The 24715-nt window shown below is 37.2% G+C and overlaps 1 protein-coding gene across 7 annotated transcripts in view; it reads left to right on the forward strand.

Annotated features, from left to right (window-relative positions):
* LOC145480569 (solute carrier family 28 member 3-like) overlaps window positions 1–24715 on the forward strand; it is a 58024-nt gene that overhangs the window by 25328 nt on the left and 7981 nt on the right. The window contains exons 1-10 of one of the 7 annotated variants that reach the window (XM_081458820.1): window positions 5285–5309; window positions 9952–10111; window positions 13555–13937; window positions 14489–14630; window positions 15333–15524; window positions 16190–16351; window positions 16608–16864; window positions 17636–17804; window positions 18382–18561; window positions 23612–23792. In XM_081458820.1, the coding sequence (XP_081314946.1) occupies window positions 9998–10111; window positions 13555–13937; window positions 14489–14630; window positions 15333–15524; window positions 16190–16351; window positions 16608–16864; window positions 17636–17804; window positions 18382–18561; window positions 23612–23792 (1780 nt within the window). In that variant the 5' untranslated portion in view covers window positions 5285–5309; window positions 9952–9997. Of the gene's footprint in view, window positions 1–5284; window positions 5310–9329; window positions 9709–9951; window positions 10112–10140; window positions 10550–13554; window positions 13938–14488; window positions 14631–15332; window positions 15525–16189; window positions 16352–16607; window positions 16865–17341; window positions 17805–18381; window positions 18562–23611; window positions 23793–23831; window positions 24013–24715 lie in introns of those variants that run through there. The other 6 variants (XM_081458817.1, XM_081458816.1, XM_081458819.1 and 3 more) reach the window with 6 other exon arrangements.

The raw sequence follows: 24715 nt of genomic DNA on the forward strand, positions 1-24715 counted from the left end.
TTTTGCACTTTCCTGCGCATCAGTGGCATCACTGGTAGTAGGGGGGTCGACCTCGTGCTGTTCCTCGAATTCCTCCACGGGGCTGGCATGGGTTTGTGGCAGTCCTTGGACGTAGAGGTGGGGGGCGCAGCGATCTGCATGGGGATACTGGGGGGCTGAGGTGGGAGCTGTGGTTGGATACCAGTAGGAGCGGTGTCGCTGTCAAACCGGTCACACCTTGTAGGGTCGTTAGGAGCCGTGGCGTTACTTAACTCGGAAGGGACCTCGTAGCACTCGGACTTCTTAACACGATACGAGCAGTTCCGTAGTTGGGTACCGACAAACTTTTGTATGTTGCACCAGTTTGTCTCGGTTGACTGAGGTGACTGAGTACCTGTCTCGACTACGGGTTTTATCACAATTTTAGGTCAGATGTGTTTATATTTATAACTAAATAATTATTGGAAAAATAGAAAAACGATCTCTGGTTAAAAATTTGTTTAAAACGAGCTTTCGGCTACCAGTCTGTAGTCTTTAACGAGTAATGAACGAGCTTTCGGCTACCAGTCTGTAGTCTTTAACGAGTAATGAACATTACTCGTTAAAGACTACAGACTGGCAGTCGAAAGCTCGTTTTAAACAAATTTTTAACCAGAGATCGTTTTTCTATTTTTCCAAATGTCTTATCCTGGTTACTCGTCTATTTTTAAATAATTATTGTCTAGCTTGTTGGATAGTTGGATAGCATGATAATTGTTAACAATTCCATGTATGTATCTTATTATTGTTATTACTTATTTAATTTTTATCTCTTTTATTTTAGTCATGCGTTTTATAGATGAGCCTCTGGCTCGGATACTGAGGGCAACCTCAGTCCCACGCAATGACTTTAATAAATTAATCGATCGATCGATCGATCGATCGATCGATTGATTGATTGATTGATTGATGCCACATTTTACAGACAGGGACGTTTGCCAATATCGCAAAGTCCACTTCTATAGCCAACATGTCCTACTTTTTTGTTAGGGCTGACTCGTGCGGTTTTTTCGTGCTATACCGACACGAAGTTGTGATCAGTGTTCACCGAAGTGGAGGTGAATGGTGAAAGACTCGGTAAATATCCACCACCTTCACCGACACCGAGGGTGTTGGCTGCTCGGAGGTGAACAGTACGTTTCTAATCACCTCCGAATTAACCAATCAGAACCCGTGAAAAGCACTATTCACTTGTGTGGTAAAATGTTTACTTAATGAATTTTTGGATGTTTTGTTTTCAGTCTTTTTGAATGATTGACCGCTAATTTAATTAGCGGCGCCGGTATACAGAAATTAGTTTACTTCAAAACTGATGTAAATAAATTGTACGCTTGATAAATTTGGAACAAGTTCAATACCGTAAAAATTTGATACTTTCTTTAGCTGGGCATTTGCCACTCGAAAATATTTTTACTGTCTTCACTCATCGAATATATGCTGACTCGGCACATTTTTTGTCCCGCGTTAGCTTTTCAGTAGACTTTTTTGATCATAGTAAATCGATCTTACAGTGAACTTAAGCTACTACAGTAGATCAACTTTAGAATTTACGGTTTTCCTCATCGATGAGAAACCACGAATTTAAGGTGGAGTTTCGTGCCATGTTTGTTCGTGTTTGTTCGACCTCATGCCATTTTATGTGCAAAGTTTGCGTGTGGATATTTGCAGAGCTCTCTGACCATTCAGTGATGGAAGATGGCTGAAAACCGTTTCAATGCCCGGTTATTTCAGTAAACAAGAACCCTTAAAATAGTCGCTTTGTATGCAATCATTTGATTGCCGGTGTTTTCACCAAGTTTGGTCAGGTGAAATGATTTACGAGGCATTTCAATACCTTCAAGACAGTTATTAAATTTTCTAGTTTGAAATTATTTGGCAGCCTTCCTAATAGTAATAAAAAGGAATTATGTGTTTTTTTTTTTAATGCGGGGATTATATAAACATGTCTCCTGAATTCATTTCTTTCGTATGTAACTTTGTTCCTTCGGAAAGGTTCATCGCTGAAGCTGTTATATGACACTGGTAAGTAGAAAATACAGAAAATTACAACATTTTCTCGGACGAATAGGACAAAAATAACTCCGATCGATTTCAGTTGCTCTTGACAAGGTCTTCAGCGGTTTATGTAGGTGTATGTTTGTATTTACGGCAAATTCAAAGTTACTTCTTGTCAATCTTCTTAGCGTATAGTTTGCATATGAAGTACAATGTGTCCAATTCTCACACCAGCCGTTTCAGAGGTTTTAAGTAATTCCAACTTGCACATATCTTCATATTTAACGGAAATTAATGGTGGATTCTAACAAGAAATATGTCAAAAAGTGAATGTAGCGTACCTGTGTTTTAACTGTTGGTCAGTGTTCTTTTAAATGTGGCTTCCCTTATTAGTTTCTGATATAGTATCATCCACATGCAGATAAAAATGGGTTCGTGTAAAACGAGTCTAAACCACCCTGACATCGAGTTCTTGTATGAAAGGAATCACTCCAAATTAAACTTACGGGTGCGTCTGCATGGATTAGGCGAAAGGATATCAAAATTTTCCCAAGTTTGCTCGTGGTCTAAAGCGAGTCTACTCGGCTGTCTCTCTGATTTCCATCACGACTGCTAGTTTTACGGGGACATGTTCATAATTCTAGAGGTAGCATCCTAGAGCATCTCACGAGCGCTATCTTTTTTCGTTTGCATTCAGGTTTTTTCTTTCAATGCTGCTGTTCGACTAGCTTTCCCCTTCGGAACTTGTTTCGCGAAGTCACCGCACTCAGTTCCCTAACCACGAAACTCGAAGGATTAGCCACCTCAAAATTTAGTGAAGAGGAACTAAATCATCTGTCTAGCTAGTTCATATGACGGGCAAAAAGTTCTATTTTTAACTCAAGAGTCTAGAAACCACTGTCGACATTCCTGATAGAAGTCTCCACGGCAAACTCATCGAGAATGAGTGTTATCAATCTCCGTCATGACAAACAGCGGGCCACGATACTAGTCACAAGTGAGTTAGCATACTATATATCTGATCATAGTGCACGTCCAAGGAAAATACCTAGATGGAAAATACCCAGATGGATACTACTTGTCCGTGAATTTTTTTCTGTAAACAAGCAGGTTTATAGAACAAAAAGTTGAAAGGCGCAATTTGTCTGTTTTCTTTTCAGATTTTACATTTGTCTTTCACACCTTTGATCTAAAAAAGTTGAAAATAATTCAATATGATTTTTTGAACTGGCGCGCGGAAAGAAATTTAGAGGTGAACAATAAAAACAATAGAGTGTTTAAACTCTTTTTTACTTATAAGTATTGTTTTTCCTGCTCGGGGTGAATATTTTTCTTTTTCTTCCCATTTTAAGCCGAAAATATTCTCGTGAATAACTCTTGCAGAAATCAGTAGGGGTGGGCAATAAAGACAATAAAGACAATAGAGTGTTTAAATTCTTTTTTACTTATAAGAGTATTGTTTTTCCGGCCCCGGCTGAATATTCTTATTTTTCTTCCGATTTTAAGCTGAAAATATTCTCGTGAATATTCTTAGGTTAAAGCCTAATATGACGCACATAGCTTCTTGCAGAAATGTTATGAATATCGAACATACGGCTAGCACTGTAATTGTTGTTTTGCTGTCTTGTTTTGCCGTTGAGAGAAAGGCAGAAATTTCCATGTAAACGGTTTAGTTAAAAACATGTGATTGCATTATATTTACAAATTTTCAAAACGCAAAATTATATTATTTGTAATTTTTTTTTTTAAAAAAAAGGTGAAGTCTGCATGCGACCCAAGCTAGAGCTTATTCCGGTTTCTGTAGCATGAAACGACTAGGAGTATTTCTACTTCCCCTTGGATGGGATGCTAGTCCATCGCAGGGTTACTCCCAGCATTAAATTTGCCGGTATCCATTTATACACCTGGCTGGAAAGAGGCGCCGTCAGAGTTAAGGGCCATCTTCTGGCCCAACTTTTGGGCGTGTACAGTTAAATCTCTTTTGAACCTACCATGTTATGATCAATTTTGCCATCAAAACCGATCAGGCTTGGTATGACTTATTATTTGTCACGGCTGTATGACAAAAATTCAAATGTGAACTATTTTAATCCGCAGTCAATGAAATGACAATATTATTCTGCGATGCGGACAAGTACCTATTTAGGAATTATGACAATGAAATTGTGAGAAAGAAGGGACCAGTGATGTCCGCCTCGATCGAAGCCGCATACGTGGCACCATTTTTCCTTGAAATTTTCCGTCTGCATGCATGCCGTGTTTAAAACTCTATTCAGTAGTCTGGATGGATTTCAGCAGCTTAAAGGATTTCAAATAAAGCATATCAAAAATTAAGTAAAAACTCGGTGTCAGGTACCTCTGATGGATTCCTAACAGACCCTACTGACATGCCGTCAAAACAGCGTGGGGATACATTCACTTAGTGGCGTGCTGTGCCCACGTGGATGAAGTTAACAGCTGCTGGTCACCTGATCTACTAGATAATATGAAGATCTCAAAACGCTACAAACAACTAGAGAAAGACTTGCTAAACAGCCTTGCTGTGAAAATAAAACTGACCTGCCTTTTCAAAGTGTTTAATTAATTCTAAAGTTTTATTTTAAATTCCTTTATTATTTCTTTGTCAAAGTGACAGTATGTTAGCTTGGGTCACATGACTAACCGTTCTGCATTCAAATGACGGCCAATTTATTATTCTTTTGTTTGCATTGTAATTAGCCCTGTTTGGCTCATTTTCGCCTCAAATTTCTTTTGTATTTTGTACATGTTGACGAGGCAAAGAGGGCTAATTACCATGCAAACAAAAGAATAGTAAATTGGCTGCCATTTTGGAATAAGGTGTATTATAAGAATAGAAGGTGGAATTCAAAACTTCCTTTTCACCTGAGTCGGACTAAAATTTGAAACTTCCTCATACTCTGGCACGGCTCTAAATGTGTGACACGGACAAATGTTATTCGTTGATTGCTTTCCGCCAAGGTACCAAATCTATCGCCAATAGTTAACACATGTGCACGTTCATACCCAGCTTTACTCGTAGTAGTTAAGAAATACAAAAACTAGTTTAACGCAATCATCAAAATGTAAATTCTCTTTGCTCGCGTCTTCATTACATCGACAGCTCGTGCCAATGTGATCCCCGGTTGTAGCAATACAGGAACTACCTTATCAGTAGAACCAGTGAGAAAACAGAAAACATTATATGCGGTCAATCCAATAAGTTGTACTGCGGTTCAGAGAAAATACGACTGCGACTAGAAGTATATCTTCCAACGTGGTATTTTCCGACTTCAACCGTGAGTATGCGATGTTACTCTTAATTCAGATTCATAAAGTTAAAATTCTTGATGTACAAAATTGATTGGGAGGCGCGGTGGCCTCATGGTTTGTGAGCTCGCCTCTGGATCAAGCAGTACCGGAGTTCGAGCCCTGGGCCCGTTTCTCGAAGGTCCCGGAAAGCTTTCGCACCCGGAAAGCCGTAGCAAAATCTCAAACCTTATGATTACAGAGCTGTTTTATTCACATATTCTTAATATGAACAGAAGTTCCCTTCATACAAGAAGTTTCAGGCCAATACACCTCTGTTTTTAGATACAGATTAATTAAAAATGGTTTTGCCGGCCCGAAAAGTTTCCGGGGCTTTCGAGAAACAGGCCCCTGGCCAAGGACATTATGTTGTATTCTTGGGCAAGACACTTAACTCTTAGTGTGCCTCTCTCTACCCAAGAGTATACCTGGGCACCGGCGAATTTAATGCTGGGGGTAATTAACCCTGCGATGGACTAGCATTTCATCCAGGGGGAGTAGAAATACATGTACTCCTAGTCGCTTCTTGCTACAGGACGCGGAGATAAGTGTTGGCCGGGCTACTTGTAATATACCGCTCGTAGTCATTTTCAAATTTCCAAATTGCACTCGCCGCGGGGTCAAACAGTTTGAAACATTAGTACGACAGTATTTATCGTTCAGAGAAACAGTGGAATCCCGCAGTTTCTCGAACCCTAATTTTTTCGAACCTCCCGGTAACTCGAACCAAAAGTCGTTTCCTCAGTTGAACACTGTAATTTTACCTCCGATTTCTCGGACTATCCGATTTTTCGAACCAATTTTCGTTTCCCTTAGAGGTTCGAAAAACCTTAAATTAGGCTTTTTTGTGGTGTCGGCATCTATGGTTGGCCATTCGTTTCAAAATTACGACAGGGTATACGCGGGTTTTTCTGCCGCGTATACTTGTTTACATACGTTACGCATGGGCTTTAAGCTCATATATACGACCATTTAGATCGCGTATATACGCATTTTTAAATGGCCACATATTTGCGTAAACTCAAGCGCGGGGATATGCGAAATAAATGCCCAAATATACGCGTCCTACAAGGACCCATATATACGCAAGCTAAAATGCGCGTATATGCGGGTCTCGTAAATTACGTTGTGTATGCCAGCACAAAATTTGCCTTTTGCGAGAATGGCTGTTCGTGTATGATGGCAATGAAAATTACTTTAACTAGAAATCGTCAATATGGCGGCAGTAGTAAAATGTCTTGTCTTGGTCTATTTGCTATTTAATGTTTGTTATTACAGCTCTCCAGTGATTGAACTTCTAGAAACAGTTATGTGTCCTTTGAATGACTGTTCAAGATTTTATCCTCACACTGATCCTAACATGGCAGAAAACTTGATCGTTTGTCGTGAAGTTGCTGAGGATTCTGTTCGCCGTTTAGTTATTCATTGGATAGAGATGCCCAAGCAAATTCTGCCACTTGAATTGCTGGTGAGACAAATTCAATACTTACTAAATAGATGGGAAATGTTTGCAGGAAGAGCAGATTCATACACCTCAGTACGCCCCATAAGGCTTTGCCAACTGTATGGGCTATCTGGACTATCAGCTTCTAATGGAAGAGTGGGTTGTCCAGTCTATGAAATATCAAAACCTATCAAGGGGAGTTTTTAAGAAAAAGAATAAGATTTACTTGGTCCTAGATATCAAGATTAGTTTCCAGAGCCACTCTTTGGCATAGAGTTAGAAACATTCAGTCACTCTCCAGTCGATGTTAAGATTTAGACGAACTGATGATTCGAGAAATGAAACTGACTGACGTTGGTTTCCCAATTCTGGTATCAGTATCATGCTGGGTCATTTGTGAAAAAGAAATATCTATGTTCAGCGTCAGCATGTAAGGGAATGTTTTTCTGAACTGACCCAGCAGGGTCTGCTGTAAGGTGGTTCAATACCATCACAAGGTGTGTTTACAGTGTCAGGGGACCTAATTCTCTTTGGCACATCTTTGATGGACTACTCTGCCTAAAAAGTTGGAGGTTAGTGATACACGGTGGTTTTGTCAGGGATTTTAGACTTTAAGTTGTGTAACAAACAATTCTGCTGCAACTGGGCTAGCTCTCGTTTTAGCTGATTTGTAAAGTTATGGGTTGCCCTCTAGAGTGTGTTGAGACGAAGGGGATGAAAATTTAGAGGTAGGAAGAGCTATGCTATGCAACAGGGGATTTAATAGGGGAAGCAAAATTGCTGGGTTGTCTGCACACAACCAGTGAATTTAGCATCTCTGGAGAGGTCTTCATTGGAGTCGGTCAGTTCTACTACACTCTGTTCTACCAGATGGAAGAAAATGGCATCCTAGAATCGACCAGCCTAATCGATCTGTTCTGTTTGCATTACATATTTCTTTCCAGAATTAACAACCAGTTAAACCTCCTAGTTAAGGCGTGGAATAATCATCCTGTTCGCACAGAGGGTCACTGGACTCCTCAACAATTGTGGGTGAATGCAGTGATTTCAGAAGATATCTGTAATACTGGAAATACTAGCTGTCAGCGACACATTTGATGATAACATCCAACCAGATGAATTATCTGGTGAAGAACCAATAGAACTTCCACTAAAATCACATTCTGTTTCCCAAAGCTTCCCTTGAGGTAATGATATTTCATAGGTTGGACGACCCACTCTTCCATTAGAAGCTGATACAGTTGGCAAAGCCCTAATGGGAGTACTGAGGTGCATGAAACTGTTCTTAATGCAAACATTTCCCATCTAAGTAGTAAATATTGCAGTTGTCTCACCAGCAATTCTAGAGGCCGTATCCTCTCAGCATTCGCTTGGGCACCTCTGTCCAATGAATTAACTAAACGATGTACAGAATAATCCACGGCAATTTCACGACGATCAACGTGAGGATAAAATCTTGAACAGTCATTCAAAGGACACATAACTGTTTCTAGAAGTTCAATCACTGGAGAGCTGTAATAACAAACATTAAATAGCAAATAGACCAAGACAAGACATTTTACTACTGCCGCCATATTGACGATTTCTAGCTAAAGTAATTTTCATTGCCATCATACACGAACAGCCATTCTCGCAAAAGACACATTTTGTGCTGCATATACAACGTAATTTACGAGACCCGCGCTTGAGTTTACGCATTTTAGCTCGCGTATATATGGGTCCTTGTAGGACGCGTATATTTGGGCATTTATTTCGCATATCCCCGCGCTTGAGTTTACGCAAATATGTGGCCATTTAAAAATGCGTATATACGCGATCTAAATGGTCGTATATATGGGCTTAAAGCCCATACGTAGCGTATGTAAACAAGTATACGCGGCAGAAAAGCCCACGTATACCCTGTTGTAATTTTGAAACGAATGGCCAACCATAGGCATCTGTACAAAATATGGGCAGACTGTTTAGCACCTTTTTTTTCTTGGTATTTGGAAATTAGCATTAATCCATTTAGAAAAGGACATATGGTCGTGGTTGATGTACTCAGGTAATGATTTATAACAAACCTTTTTCGTAAGAGTTGTCAAGGTTAAACCACTTACCGGAAACTCTAGTACAGTCTAGTACCCTTTGGCTTGTTGACATTCTTTAGTTTCAACAGGAATGAAATATATTTATAATCGCGTGAAATAATATTCGAAAATTCTCTTTCCCCCGCGTTAAACTGCTATGCTGAAGTTTCAGCTTCCTTTAAAGACGGCAACAGGCTATCGGTATACTGTTTCTGTCCAGGTGGGAGAAATTCTTGCCTGTAGACTAATTTAACCATAATTATATGCAAAACAACATTGAAGAGTTCGAGTAACTCGGATGCCAATTCTGCATTAGTCTGTTCAATATTCCTCTCATCGAATTTCAGGATTTTGTGAAGCAGGTCACGTAACCATTCTTTAATCTTCAATACAAATTCCAAATTACTTTACATTGAACAAGTCAATCCAATGAATTTGAGGACAGCTTAAAACAGAATACAAGATTCCTTAATATAAGCCACCTTAGTGTATCATTGTATGATTGTATACCTAGTTAATATAGTTATACCTCGATCTACCAGACAGATGGATGCTGTCAAAGTCTGAACTTGGAGCATTGTGTATCGTTGTCTCTGACTTCTTAGCATTGATTACCATTTACCAAGTTGATTGACGGGGTGTAAATTTTCTGTCGCTGTTGACTTCTGATTGGTTCCATACGGCACGTGCTGCTTTAAGTGCATTCTAATTGGCTAATCAAACTTCCCGCGGAAACATTATGCTTTCAAATGTACCTTCCCACGTACCTGATTTCACTGTTCAAGTCACTCGTCTGATCGATAGCAACCTTCCGTTTCAACTCCTTTCGGTCATTATTTCGTTCCTCTATTTCTGCCTCTACCCTGCACTTCAACTGTAAGTTACTTTCACTGTTTTATCTGGTCTGAACTCTGAGGATTTCAGTAATTTGTGTTAAGTGAAATTGCGCTCATACGATGTTTTACGTTTGTTGGCGCCAAATGGCGAGTTGCGCGCCAATTCGTGCTTTCGTGAAAATTCAGTTTTCCAGGCAACAAAGCAAAATATGAGTTTTCTTCAATTAAAAAGTGAAAGTAGCAGGCTTGTATTTATATTGAACTCCTTCTTTTCTCTCCGTAGTTCTAACCTAGTTAATTTGGAAGACTCCTTCGATCAGCGATCAACAATGGAAAGCCCCGACACGAAAAAGGCGCCAAATCTCGAAGACAGTGGCTGTATAGTCGATGGATTACGAAGCGCCCTATGCGATGGTGATGTGGAGGATGAAAATTCAATGATGGTACGTCTAGTTGTAAACCCTACACCGTTTCATTCATTGATTTTGATGTCCAATTTCTGATTTTACTGTTGTTTATGTGTTCGAACACGCGGAGTGCACGTGTACGAACCTAACACGTGTTCTAAAACAGTCTAAAACAGGCCATAAATTCTCAGCTAAGCGTTTGATCTCTTAATTTCAACTTGGCTGTGTCAGCCAGTAAGGTTTTGAAGCCTCTTAGGATCGCTATATTTTCTATGATTTTTTTGAAAACTTTTTGTCTCGTAAGTGCGCCATTGAATGAAAGTTAACAGCCGTGACGTCAGCAAGCGTAGGCTTCACGCTTGATGTTCTTCGAGGCTACTACGCACATAGCCAAAGCACGTGCTTGGCCGGAGTAACTGTTTTAAAATTTGTTCTGAGTTCGTTTTAAGCATCACGCCAACAAGCATGACATCGGTGAGTAGATATTGCCAATTTCTGGTATCGAATATTTGCATTTAGGCCCGAGAACTCTAAAGCGGTAAGAGAATACCATCCGGTCTCTCTGACCGCCTCCAGTTTCTACGATTGTGTTCCGTTTTGCTTCTTCGCGCGAGTATTCTGAGGTAGCTGGCTTTGCGGCGTGTTTCCGTTTTACCCACAAACAGTGCTAGTGTGAAATCTTGCCAAAACTAAGAGCATTTTCATTTCGCAGTAATTAACAATGTTGAGCCCTGCAATAGTTCGCCTGTATTGTACTTGCTTACTTATGCGTTTAGTTTCAAATTTCAGGAAATGCAGCCTTCTCATTCTAGTACTTAAGAACACTGTTTTTCGACTGCCTCTATCATATCGTAGGCGACGTTTTGCGTGGTTTTGAAAGCTTTTACTTGTCAAACTGCAGAGTGATTCACAGATAATTAAATTGTGCAACCCGGGCGCCGACGTAGAACGAACAGGCACTCAACTACTTTAGAATACAACAAACCCCTGTGAGTGTAAGGAGTGAACAGGCACTCACCTACTGAAGGGTCAATTCAACTGAACATGAAATGCGTTTCGTCTCGGAAAAATAAAAATACAACAAACCCCTGTGAATATTAGCCATTTGCAGATGGGAAGCTTGATCTGCTGTTTGTTTGCGTGCGGTTTTCCGCATGGCCGCGCGCAGCGGATTAGCAAACATTGTCAACGCTTCTCGCCTTGCCTGCAAACGTGATAACAAAAAAAATCGGCATGTTTCAAGAACAGTAAAAATATCTTCGATAACACACCAGCGAGAAAGAACAAACTGTACCGAACTAAAATGTAGTATGTAAGCTAGGCTCAAAGCAGTTTCACAGAGATTTTTTATGAGGTACTGATCTATAACCACTCCTTACCAGTTGATGTCATAAATGCTCAATCGTTGATGAACGTCAGTTGAACACATTCAAAGTTGTGTTTAACACTGACTCTGCTAAAACGTTAATACAGTGTTTATAGCTACTTATACATGGTGAACATGTTATTTATTTTGTGGCACAATGGCTAAATTATTCCCTTTACAAGCCTGAAAATAATTTTTGTCTATAAGGAGGTCATTTGTCAGGCCAAGGACAAGTTTTGACCTGACAAAAAGCCAGTCTGGTTGGACAATTTTTTTTTGTCATTAGAAATTTAAAATAAGGGACATTTGAGACACTTTGGTATTTGAGTGTGGACCCTTTACCAAAATGTCAGTTGCAAATTTGAATGGCTTAAAAGTAAAATCAACTGAGTATAAAATCGATACTAGTACCAGAAAGGGAACATTAACAATAATTCAGGCATTACAGTATTTTACCTGTTAAAAATTGACAAATTTACAAACGTTTCTACCCCTAGTTTGCCTTCACTCACTTGATCACATGTGTATTCTGTATTTTCCCGCGGATCAAGTTTTCCACAACGTCTAAGGAAAACCATGGGGAATCCCACATGGTCAGCTTGTCAGTATAAAAACTCACAGTAATATTCAGACTTGAAAATTGGCTGAAATGAATTATTCGAATTTTTCTGAAAATTTTTGGGGTCAACTGAATAAAAAATTTGGGTAATAAGATGAAATTTGAATTGGAAGTGGTCGTGACTAGAAAGCGTGACTAATTACATTATTTTACACTTTTCACAAAAACTTGTCTGTGGTATGTAAACCAATTCAAACTATGTTGAACCACAGAGGTAAAAAAACTTGAAAGAGGTATAAAACTGATTTTTGATGATACTTACTAGAAAAACATCTGGTTACGTTTTAGAGGTTTTAAAGTTTTTGAAAGTGATAATTTGATAAACAAAAATTTGGGCCGTGTATCCAGTTTGCATAATATTTTAATCGGGCCAAATTACGATTGAAAATTGATTCTACAACACTTGCAGATAGCAAATGACAAGTAACAACCTAAGACCTCAGATTTTAGTGTTTTGTCAGACAAATGTAATTCAGACTAAATGGGGCTCCACGATCTTTCACGACACTACTGCAAAATGCGTAGATAAACACAGCCTGAATAATGGCGCTGATGTGGCTTGTTTACAATTCGATGTGACATTTGAGACGACACATTGCATGTGATAATATTGTTTCTCAGAAATGGAATAAAAACAAAACTGATAACAAAGATTTTTTGCCTAGTATTGTTTGGCAATATAATAAAATAACTTGTTCCATGTTCAGCCACAAATTTTCAGTTAAAATATTTTTTATTTAGCAGAAAGCCTGGTTAGAGTGTCTGACCAGGCTAAGCTTTTACCTGTCAAAACCTCAAATTTACCGGACAATTGTCTGATGACTGACTGTTATTTGCAGGCTTGCTTTATGAGATGCGCCTGCAGGAAATCATGGTAGTTTTATTCATCAAAACAAATGCCCAGTCCAAGAAGATGAATACAACTACCATGATTCCCTGCAGGTGTGTCTCATAGAGGTGATAGGGGATGTTCAGGGAGCGAATACATACGTGTACTAATCTGCCCCTGAGCATTCCATTATAGCTATTTGAAACAACAGAATTCAAAATGGCCACCATATTGCCGAAAAGGTCCATAAACCATAGGTAACCATACCAATGGAATAACCTGCTTAAAGCACCTTTAATTTTAGCTTTAACTGTTAATAAATCAAAAACAAGCTTGGTAACCCCCATCCGTTAATACTGAATTTTGATAAGCTGAATTATATACAACTTTTCGCAAAGTTCAAAGAAATTCTGTACATGGGGTTCAGAGCCATCTTAAAATGTGGTATGTTGCTTATGCTTGTGTGCTAGTGAAAAGCAGCCTTCATGAAACATTGCCAATGGAAATAATTTTATTCAAGAGAAATCAAAAGCTCAATTAAATTTTAATCCTAGAATAGTGTTAATCAGCTTATCAACTACCTGGCCCAGTTATGCTGCTCTTTAATTAGCACTGTTTATTTGCCCTCAGTTGCTAACACAGGTTTAATTCTTATTCAACTTAAGCTTGATCATTTGGAGATGTCTGGTATGAACGAGTCCAAGTCCAGTTTAAAAGATGACAGTCCTGTTCAGGAGAAGAGGGGATTCCATGTTCTCATAGCCAAATGGGAGGAGTCCCCAGAAATGAACAAGCTCCACGAGCTCTGGGAAAAGCATGGCATGTCTATCGTCCTTGTGTTCTTAACAGTAACATTGCTAGGGTACAGCATTGTAGCCATTGCTATTAGTGGATTTGACAAGGCAAAGTGGCTATTTGGTATCACCATGTTCCTGTGGTTTTGCATGACCTACATGTTTATTCGTAATCACTGTGGAGGTGAAATCTATCGAGTGGTTTTGCAGCCCATCATTAATGGAGTAAATAGTAAATGGAAATATCTCAAGTGGTAAGTATACTATCCTTTTGAATATCACCAAATTATATGTAGTGTAAAGAAAATGAAAAAGATATATGACTTGTAATGAATTACCCTCAGGTTTGGGTTAGGCAATGAAATATCAGAGAGAACTAATTCAAATTGAATGCATAACACTGAAAGAACAAGTGGTAGTTGCAATAGCAATGGTGCTATTATAAATAATTAATTTGTAATGCTGGAATGCAGGTTTACCAACAAAGTGTTTCAAGCTAGTGTTGTGATCAGCACTATTGTGGCCGTAGTTTTAGTCTTCAGGTGATTGTTTTTCATGCATGACCTGTTTTGGTGCTTGAACCTGTTCCTTGTTTATTTGTATAACCCAAAGTAAATTAAGTACTGTACAGCACCAAGTGGATGCTGAGGTGCAGCTAGGTCCTACATGTATATATTTTGCATTTTTAGGGTTGGAAAAGAATCATGGTCAATGTTACAGGCTATTTCCTTGCTAAGCTATGGGTCTGTTATGTTTGGTACAAATAAAAATACAATAATTAATAGATTTGATTGTTTGTTTTCAGGGTTGTGCTTGTTCTTGTCTTGGTGGCTTTAGGAGTATTCTTTGGACTGGACACAGCCAAACAACCAGAGCGTTTCATTTCCCTTGCTGGATTGTTTGCAAATATCCTCTTCTGCTGGATCTTTTCCAAACACCGCAGAAAGGTATCTTGTGTTCCAGTCTTAGTCCTCTCCTGAGTCTTTTTTGTGCATTAACATATAGTACAGCAAATATATAAGGACATGTGTAGCCAAGCAAGATCAAGCTGGTTCTTACATGTATGCATGGGTTACAGTTAAATTATGATAAACATTTTAATCAAGGAGTGTGACTTTAAGATTGCAAATTTATTTACCAGAAAATGCATAATACAGCTGTGATTTAATACTCTACAGTATATATAAAGACTAAACCCAAGTTTATTTTTCTGTTAATCTGGAAATCTCCTGCTAAGAAATTAAGAACCTAATTGCACCTACTGTACGTAGCCTAAATTGTCAATAACTAACCCAAAATACAAGAACCTATTTTGTCAGACTTCAAAAAATGTAGGTTCTTACACATGGGTTGTTACTGTATTTGTAAAAATATCTATGATGTACCGGTAGTATGAGAAAAAATATGGAACTATCCCTCACTAACTGGTTTCAGTTTTGTTCCATTGTAAAGTGTGTGGTTTTATACTTGTAATTCTTGTTAGGCTTGCTCAGCAAGGGTTTGTTGAGTTTCTTTTGTGTATATTTTTATTTAGCTTTGTCTAGGCTTATTGTTATACTGTACCCTAGCACTAGAGAAATTGTAAGAGATAGCTCCCTCGTGAACCCAGGCAGACATATTTTAACACTACTCCAATGTTGTTATTCTAGGTTAAATGGCGCCCCGTCATATGGGGTCTTGGTTTACAGTTTGTTTTCGGTCTTCTTATTTTACGGACTTCAATTGGTTTCCAAGCTTTTAAGGGACTTGGTGATCAGGTGTCTGCATTTCTTGAGTACACCAGTGCAGGAGCATCCTTTGTATTTGGACAAAATTACACTGAGCATTTCTTTGCTTTCAAGGTATGGAGCCATTAATGCTAAATTGTAATCCTCACTTAAGATTTGAAATATAGGGATGAATAGAAATTTCAGGCAAATGAAGCTTATATTACCTTTAAGCCCAATTTTAGTTCACAGGAATTGAATGCTCATTTACATAATAATTATGGGGTGTTTTAATGAGTAAGGGTTGTGTTAAAACAATTACTGTGTTATCACAAGTAAAATTGCTATTGGAAATAACAAACTATTATCAATGGAACTAATGATCAAAATCACAGCGGACTGCATTGCAACAAGTTCTGAAGCAAGTAAAGATAACAGTTTTAACATGGCAAATTTTTCTTTCTGCAAAGCATGTACAGCTCGAGCAGACTGCAGGCTCATTGCTCAGTCATCAGATTCCACAGAGTAAAGTGGACAGTATTCGGTTTAAAATTGTGGTAAAACACTGTCTCGAGTGTTTGATATATCCCATCATTTAAAACTTAGGAGAAATAAAAATCTCTGCTAAAGTAATAGTCTTTAAACACGAGATACACAAACACTATCACAATTATTATGAATTCCTTGGGTTTAAAATTTGAGACAAAATACTTCAGGTTACTTTGCAGTGACAGTTATTAATTTTGTCCCAGATGTCAATTATATTATTACCTCATGTGATCTTGTGCTTGACGTTTCAGGTTCTCCCAATCATCATTTTCTTCAGTTCGGTCATCTCCCTCTGTTACTATGTTGGTATCATGCAGCTGATAATTAAGAAGATTGCATGGCTCATGCAGATTACCATGAAGACAAGTGGTGTGGAGAGTTTAAATGCTGCTGGCAACATCTTCATTGGACAGGTACATACATAGAGAATAGATGGCAGCTTTGTATGAGAACAGTTGTTTTGCTGAGAGAGAAGGGGCTCTTTAATGGAATTGTACTTGTACTGTATCGCACTCTCTTCTTGAATGACATAGGTATGATTCTATTGCGGGAAAATGAGCACCTCACTAAACCCTGTCACATACATGTAAATCACTATTGCCATCAATCTTTACCAAGAGTAAGCTAAGGAGTTGTTAATGTGCTAAATAAAGCTTGTTATTTGAACAGACTGAAGCACCACTCATGGTAAGACCATTCCTTGAGCATGTGACAATGTCAGAACTTCATGCAATTATGACTGGAGGATTTGCCACCATTGCTGGGAGTGTGTTAGCAGCATACATTGAGTTTGGTGTGTCTGCTTCCCATTTGTTGAGTGCTTCTGTGATGTCTGCACCAGCTGCATTGGCGATATCAAAGCTTATGTATCCTGAGACAGAAATACCAGAGACTTTAAATGAGGGAGACATTAATCTGCCGAAAGGGTGAGTGATTTGAGTGTTCTTTTTGCTCTGTGGCATTTGCTGATAATAGGAATTTCTGAAAGCCCTTGTTAGATTGTTTGTACATTTGAATCTTAAATGCAAAACTGAATCAAACAGTTGTGGTTTTGCCATTCAATGAATTTATTTTTGTCATGTTTTGATTGTTATCGCTGTTTTGCCATAGTATTAATCAAGTGGAAACCAAACTGGTACTGAACTTCAAACATCCTTCGACTTTATTTGTTTGCACGAATACAAGTTTGACTAGGAAAAATGAAAAGCAAATAGAAAATGATTACGACAATAATAAATGAAGGAAGCTACACTGTAGGCAAATAATCAAGAAAACCATAACAAACATGACTTACAGAAACTCCACCAGAATGATAAAGTAGGAACTGAACAGATCCTGGATACATACATGATGCACAATTTGCAAGATGACTTAATTCTCAAATATGTGGTACTTATTTTTAGCACTGAAAGAAACATCATTGAAGCAGCTGCCAAAGGCGCCAGTGGGAAACTCCCAGAAGTTCAATATATTTTTGTTAGTACCAGACTACTTGTATCACAGTCAGACAGTAGAATAAAGTTTCTTTCACCATTGGACCGTCTAAAACCTCTGCACACATGTGTATCTCAGGTGAAATGTCCTGAACTTATCGGCATCAGTTTCATTTTTTAGAATGCACTATTATAGCTTTATGTATCCCCATGTCTGGGCTTTCAAGATGACTTAATTCTCAAATATGGGGTACTTATTTTTAGCACTGAAAGAAACATCATTGAAGCAGCTGCCAAAGGCGCCAGTACAGCCATTGCTTTAGTTGCTAACATTGCAGCTAATTTGATTGCCTTTCTTGCTTTTCTGGCATTTTTCAATGGAGTATTATCATGGATTGGGTCTATGGTTGGCCACCCAGAACTCAGTTTCGAGGTACTTGTTTGTAAATTTTTTTTTCTTTATTTTTAGTATACATCTGAAGTAATATATACATATACATACTACATGTAGCTAATATCTTTGAGAACATAAATATAACAAAATACAGTACTTATACAATAAATATACTAAAAATAATGAAAGAGCTAAACTATGTACATACAATAAAACTAGAGACAAGTGTGGCAAGGCTACTGAAAATAGTCATAAAATTATTGTAGTATCTTTAGCTTAAGGTCCACAAAAGTAGAAGGTCTAAGTGAGTGCGGAAGAGAGTTCCATAATTTAGCAGCTAAATATAAAAAGGAATGCAGGCCGAAAGTTGTTGTTTTTGGATCAGGAAGAGACAATATAACTACTGTGTAGACTAGAAGTTGTAGAGCGCAGAGTAAACATATTACTTAAATATCTTGGATAGTTATATTATGTAATGGGTACATGTGCAGTACAATGTGCCCACACAGGAAGTGCTAGAGGTTTTACGGTAAAATTGTTTTGTAAAAGATTGTATGTGCATAGTTTATAAGTGCTATGTTCACTGGCTTAAACTTGTTCTTCTTTCCATGGACAGTATATTTGTTCATATGTTCTGCGACCTGTTGCTTTTCTCTTGGGTGTTCAATGGGACGACTGTGATGTGGTAGCCGAGCTACTGGGTATCAAGACCTTCTTAAATGAATTTGTGGCATATGCAAAGTTGTCTGATTACATCAAGAACAGGGAATTAGGACGTGTGGGACGGACCATATCGGTAAGTTGTACTGTTGATACTATGTGTACACATATGATTGCTATCTTGCATACATATATACATACGTACGTACATACATGACCTTTCAGCATCTATAAAATTTAGATTGTTAACTCGGGCATATGTGTAGGTATTTGTAACATGCTCGGAAGCCTACAAGTGGCACACTTCTCAAGCTCTATTTTATGATGTGCATGTAGCCTAGAATGTACTTATTGGAGATTTTCTGGGCATAAAGTGAAGTTTGGTAATTATTATAAACTCTGTTTCATCTCGAAAACAAATTAGCAGATATTTTTGTAATGGAAAACACAAAAATGATATTGGCATCAGCAAGGATTATATTTTTGTCATGTTTAAAGGCTAACTGGACAATTATTTTTATGTTTGTCAAGTTTGTTTTGTCTCTATTCTTGCAAAAGTATTTAAAACAAAGTAAACAGCCTACACTACTTTTAAAAGGTGTACATGCTGGAGGTACAATGTAAATCACCTTTTAACTGAGTGCTCAGATGACAAATTAAATGAGGGGAAAATAGGCCATTTCCAAGTTACCTTGTGCCTCTGTTTCAAAATGAGTCCATGTGCAAAAATTCTCTTATTCAAATGAGTTTGACTTGCTTGAAAACAAAACTTTTGGCAGAACTCATTTTCATATAAATAGTTTTGAACAAAAGACCCATTTTGACACAGAGGCAAAGGGCAATTTGGAAATGGCCTATTACAACTTATTTCAAGTGTTAGTTTGTTCCAGTTAGGCAAAGGCTTGTAAGCTCTAGTTAGTCAGAATGGGGCTTCATCTGTAGATTTTAGATTCTGGGCTTTTGATGCAGAGGGCCATTGCGAGCACGAGAAATTCCTCATTTGTGTATTCTTGTAGAGAGGCTGTTTAAAAGGAAAATAGGCCATTTGTGTTGAAAAGGAAAATAAGCCATTTGTGATATAAAAGGCATTAATGACTGTGTTGCCTGGAGTTAGCCTTGGAACTGTGGCACAACTTTCAACTCTTTGTCATGTGTTATGTCCTCAGAAATAAAATGATATACATATTTAGGGCTAAAAACTAGAAAAATCATAAAACCAAATGTTTTTGAATTACAGTTGCACTGTCATCCTAAGGGTGTTTTTGTCAGTAACCCTTGATGAAGACAATAAGTTCAAAGTGTTTGGTTTATGATATGTTTTTTGGTTTTAGCCTTGTGCTTAGAAATGTTTTTGTTTTGTTTAAATTGCATTTTGTATAGTATTATTGTTACCATACGCATAGATGCATTTTCTTAGTAGTTTCATTTATTTCTTAACGGGTTCCTGTACTTACAAACCAGTCTATGCATGTTAAAGCAACTGAACCATAGTCTATACAAAGAAGGAAAGGATGGCAGTTTTGTAAAGCTCAGCTTGAAGTTGGCAATGCATGCTTAACAGCGTTCTTTTTTGATCTCATATGCATGCTAAATTCATAAACTTTTCCCTTACCTAATTACTGATTGTTCTACTTGTTAACTAAACATTTCTTTTCTATGTATCGGCTTTTCTAAGTCTTCCAGTCTAATTAACTATACATTAAATTGATGAAATCTCTGGTTCTTGATACCTAAAGATTGAACATTGTGACTCATGACTTGCTGTACTTTTTAATACCCTAATACTAATCTAATAGGCAGATGACACAGACTTGCTTAATTCTTCCTGAACATTCCAAAAATCAAACACTAAAAGGCCGTGTCGGTAATACACTTTAAGTTGTTAAGGCTGACAGTGCTCAAGAATTCACTTAATTTCATCTCTAACATAAGTTGTATACATTAAAACAGTTTTTTGTTCTTGTAATACTTTATGTCAATTCGAAACTGATTGAAAAGCTCTTATATCACCTTAGCATGCGTAACTTTTAATATTGCATAATATGTAGACATGTTTCTATTTCACCCCTTAATACTTTATCCTGTTAAGATTGAAAATTCTCTCTTTTTTCTTTAACATTACCACTAAAAGTTGCACATTAAAATTATATAAGAAAAACTTAAATCCTGCAAAGACTCACATGTTGTGGGAGTTCTGTCTCTTTCAACTTAAGAAAAGTTCTAATTTTAGAGATGGAATATTCTAAACAGTAACATTCTGTCTAATTATGTCTATTCCACCTTAAACATAACTCTAAATCTTAACTCGCAAATCATAACAAAACCTTTGACTTGCCAATCTTATTTCTCTTCAATCTCGTTTGATATAAATTGGTTAAAATGTAACCCTTTACACAACTGAACACAAAACATTTTAAGCTGTTACTGCTACATTCTAGAAAAGTTTCTCTGTTTCATATCTAAGATGCGCAATAATTAACTGTAAAAGATTTAACAACTACAAATTAAGCATTTATTTCCAAGTTCACCCATGACGTAACTCTAATGTTTTACATAAACCTTTGACTTAAAAATACTGAGCAATGATCTTAAAGATATTTGGTTATCTACGTGTACAAGCAGTGATGTTCACAATGCTAAATGTGATGCATCTAACACAAATTATAAAACATACTTCTGGGTTACAAATACGGAATGTTCTAATAACATTCTCTATTTCATATGCAACAAGATTATTTCCCAGTAAAAAGAAAAAATTAACATCTCATGACTAAAGGATTCAATATGATTCTTAAAATGTCAAATCATAACTAATGTTGTATGATGAGAATGAGAATGAGAATGAAAATGAAAATGATAATAACAGTATTCATTTAAACAGAATTAAAAATTACAGCAGAGCTGGTGTGTTCATGTATAAAATAAAAATTTCTAACTAATTACAATTCCTAGCTAATTACAATTTAAAATAGAACTGTTTACAAAAAATAATAACTACAGTAATCCCTAACCAACCTGTCTAAACTGAGCTACATGTATGCATAATGTTATAGTATTCTAAAGTTTTAATTTGTAAAAGAAAGAAACGAGTCATCCAATCAGTTGGTTGATCAATCAGTCAATAAATCAATTGATCAATTAATCCATCAGTAACTAAAGAAACACATAAAGATGATTTTAAGATAGTAAATAATTAAATAAATGTCAAGTAAATAAATATTAAAGAATAATCTTTTGTTACCTCAAATCTTAAGTAAATTAGTCGTGAAACAAATATTAAGTAAATAATTTGTTATTACAATAAGTACATTTTAAATATTAAATCATTTTTAAGGCTGCAAAGAAATACCCAACACAGTAGGAAATGAGTACAAACAGTGTTTAGTTGGCATGATAAATACCTTAATTCCATGTTTTAATAATTATATTTATAGGTCGATTATCTTCTAATATCTTGTTTATTATTAAAACTTGATTCTGTGCATTCAGCATAAGATTTGATAACTTATTCCTGTGAGGCATATTCAGTAAAATATTCAAGATCTTATTACACCTTACTTAAAATGCATCATTCATGTAACAGATCTGCAATATTCAGTGCTATATAACCATTAAGATGAACTCTCCCTCGAATATAACTATTATTAAACTGAAGGGCTTTTATGTTTTGGCCCATTAACAAATAATCCTATTGCCCCAACAAAACTACATTATTTTTCCACTGTTGGGAAGTATAGTAAAGATTAATCATGTTTAACTGTATGAAACTTGTACCCTGCGTTTTGGTAATCAACAGTCGCTACTGACCATGTTAAAGTGTCCTTTGACTTGGTTTTTATTTTCTTTTACTGATAACTTGAGAATTATTTCTGTAGCATTTTCTTTATTTAAACTAACTCTACCCTTGGAATTCCTTTTTCAACAACCCCACCTAAACCTTGCTGGCAAACCCTGTTAAGTCTTAAATAATGTAAATTATGCAAACTTACAAACTGAAAGTAACATTTTGTTTTGTAATTTGTTTCTGATATATGGTAACATTTCTCAATATTTGGACAATTGTAGTATCTAAAACACTCTGGCAAATATAGTATTAAACTTTTTGAGTTCTTTGCATAAACTTAACATTTCCCGGTTTCTTGCTGAAGTATATGGCTCTTGTAAACATGTAAACCACCATCCATGCCAACCATGAACTACAGAGATGCGTCGTTTTAAAATCCCTGACGTTAATCATTTGGCTTTTTATATAGTTGCAAAATTAATATCGCCTTCCACATACTTCAATCCAGTAAATAACACCACATATTTCTCAGGACTTTAACTTGTTTTAACACCTTAACATCTTTTTCAACATCTTTTAACGTTCTAAATTTATGCTTTAGGGTTAGGGTAGATAAATCCGGTTAACCTGAACTCGGTGATCACTCAGCTTAATTTAACTCGTAACAATGCACTTATTTAGAGTGCACTTTGATATCATATTTTAGCGGATTTCTCAGCAACAAAATCTTCAACAGTTATTTTGATGTGGAGTTTTCATTCGTGGCAATGTAGTCCTCAGTTGTAGTTTTAACTTTCCTTTAACTTGCACTCATCCTTATATGGTTTTCATTAATGTTTGTACAGCTGGTTTGCAATCTTAAGAGCTTACTTTTCATAAGTTACTATTACTTGCACCCATTCTTATATAGTTTTCATTCAATGTAATATAGTTTTCTCTCTCCTGATTGTAGCTTTCATTCATTTTAATATACTGCATTCGTCTTGATACAGTTTACACTTGCCTTAACATAGTTTTCATTAGTCTTAATATAGTTTGTATTCATCTAATACTGGTAGTTTGCACGTGTCTTTGATTAGTCTATTAATCTTGATATAGTTTACATATTTGTGTAGTCATAGTTTGCACCTAATGTTTAATAGTGGCTGTTTTACTTGCATATTAAGAATTACATCAATCGTGCTACCTTTAAAGTTTCTTTCTTTCGTCTCACAGTCACTCTTACCTTTTTCCGTGTGATTCTAATTCTCTGATTTTTTCTCCTGGTAATTTCCCTTTTGCTGATCTCGTATTATTATACTAACAACCTCTTATTGTCCTGTTGAATTGTGTCCCAATCTTCCTAGTAACATGTACCAGCTTCACAGCACTCTCTCCCTTCCTATTACCTGTTTCCTAACAGATTCGCTCAGAGATTATAACCACATATGCGTTATGTGGCTTTGCCAACTTCAGCTCGATCGGTATTCAAATTGGAGGAATGGCTCCTCTTGCACCATCACGAAGACAAGACATGGCCACTGTTGCATTTCGTGCACTGGTTGCAGGTACAATTGCCTGCTTCATGACTGCTTGCATTGCAGGTGAGATGTGACTTGCATGTTCTTTATATCATCCAACAGATCCGTTCTGAAATTATAACAACTTATGCCCTTTGTGGGTTTGCCAATATGGGGTCAATGGGGGTTATGCTTGGCGGCATGGGACCCATGGCCCCCAGCCGCATCCCTGACATGTCCAGGATTGCTATGAGGGCCCTTATAGCTGGGACTGTAGCATGCTTCATGACCGCTTGTGTGGCAGGTGAGGTGCATCAACAGTGGCTAATATACGTTTTGCTATAATTGAGAGAATTCTCGCTTCTCGGGTGTTTTTTGAAGTTGACTGTTGACCAAGGGTTGATTGTATCACAGGCTCAAACCAGGTTTACTTGTCATGATTATAAATTCTCACTTCTCAGGTATTTTTTGAAGATGACAGTTGACCAAGTGTTGGTTGTTGATTGTATTGCGGGCTCAAGCCAGGTTTACTCGTTGTCATGATTATGTACTAAAATTAATGTACTCTGTTAGAAAATGAAAGCTTTGGAGAGGGTCATACGATTTTATGGCTAATACAGCAGCATTAATATATAGATATAACTAACCCAACAGCGGAGCTCCTGATTGCAATAAGTTAATCTGGCTAAGCCCACGATCCAATTGAAAACCTGTACCTCGGAAGCTGTCAACTTCAAAATAGACATGACCTCAAGCTGTAAACATGAGTCTGCAGTATGGTCATGTGATACTGGTCAGCACATGCCTTGTTTTGGCAGGTGTTAATAGGAAATAGCATGGATGCCCAATAGCAAAGACGTGCATTGGAAATCCACCTCTTCCAATCTCTAAGAGAAAAACTTTGGGAATGGGGCTGTTGCAGAGTGACATTTCGCGACTTTTTACATGAAGAGGCATACGTATGGACGAACAATCACATGACTGCCAAAACTTTTTAGCTCGATGGG

The sequence above is a fragment of the Orbicella franksi genome, chromosome 3 (genome assembly GCF_964199315.1).
Source record: "Orbicella franksi chromosome 3, jaOrbFran1.1, whole genome shotgun sequence".
Taxonomy (NCBI): domain Eukaryota; kingdom Metazoa; phylum Cnidaria; class Anthozoa; order Scleractinia; family Merulinidae; genus Orbicella; species Orbicella franksi.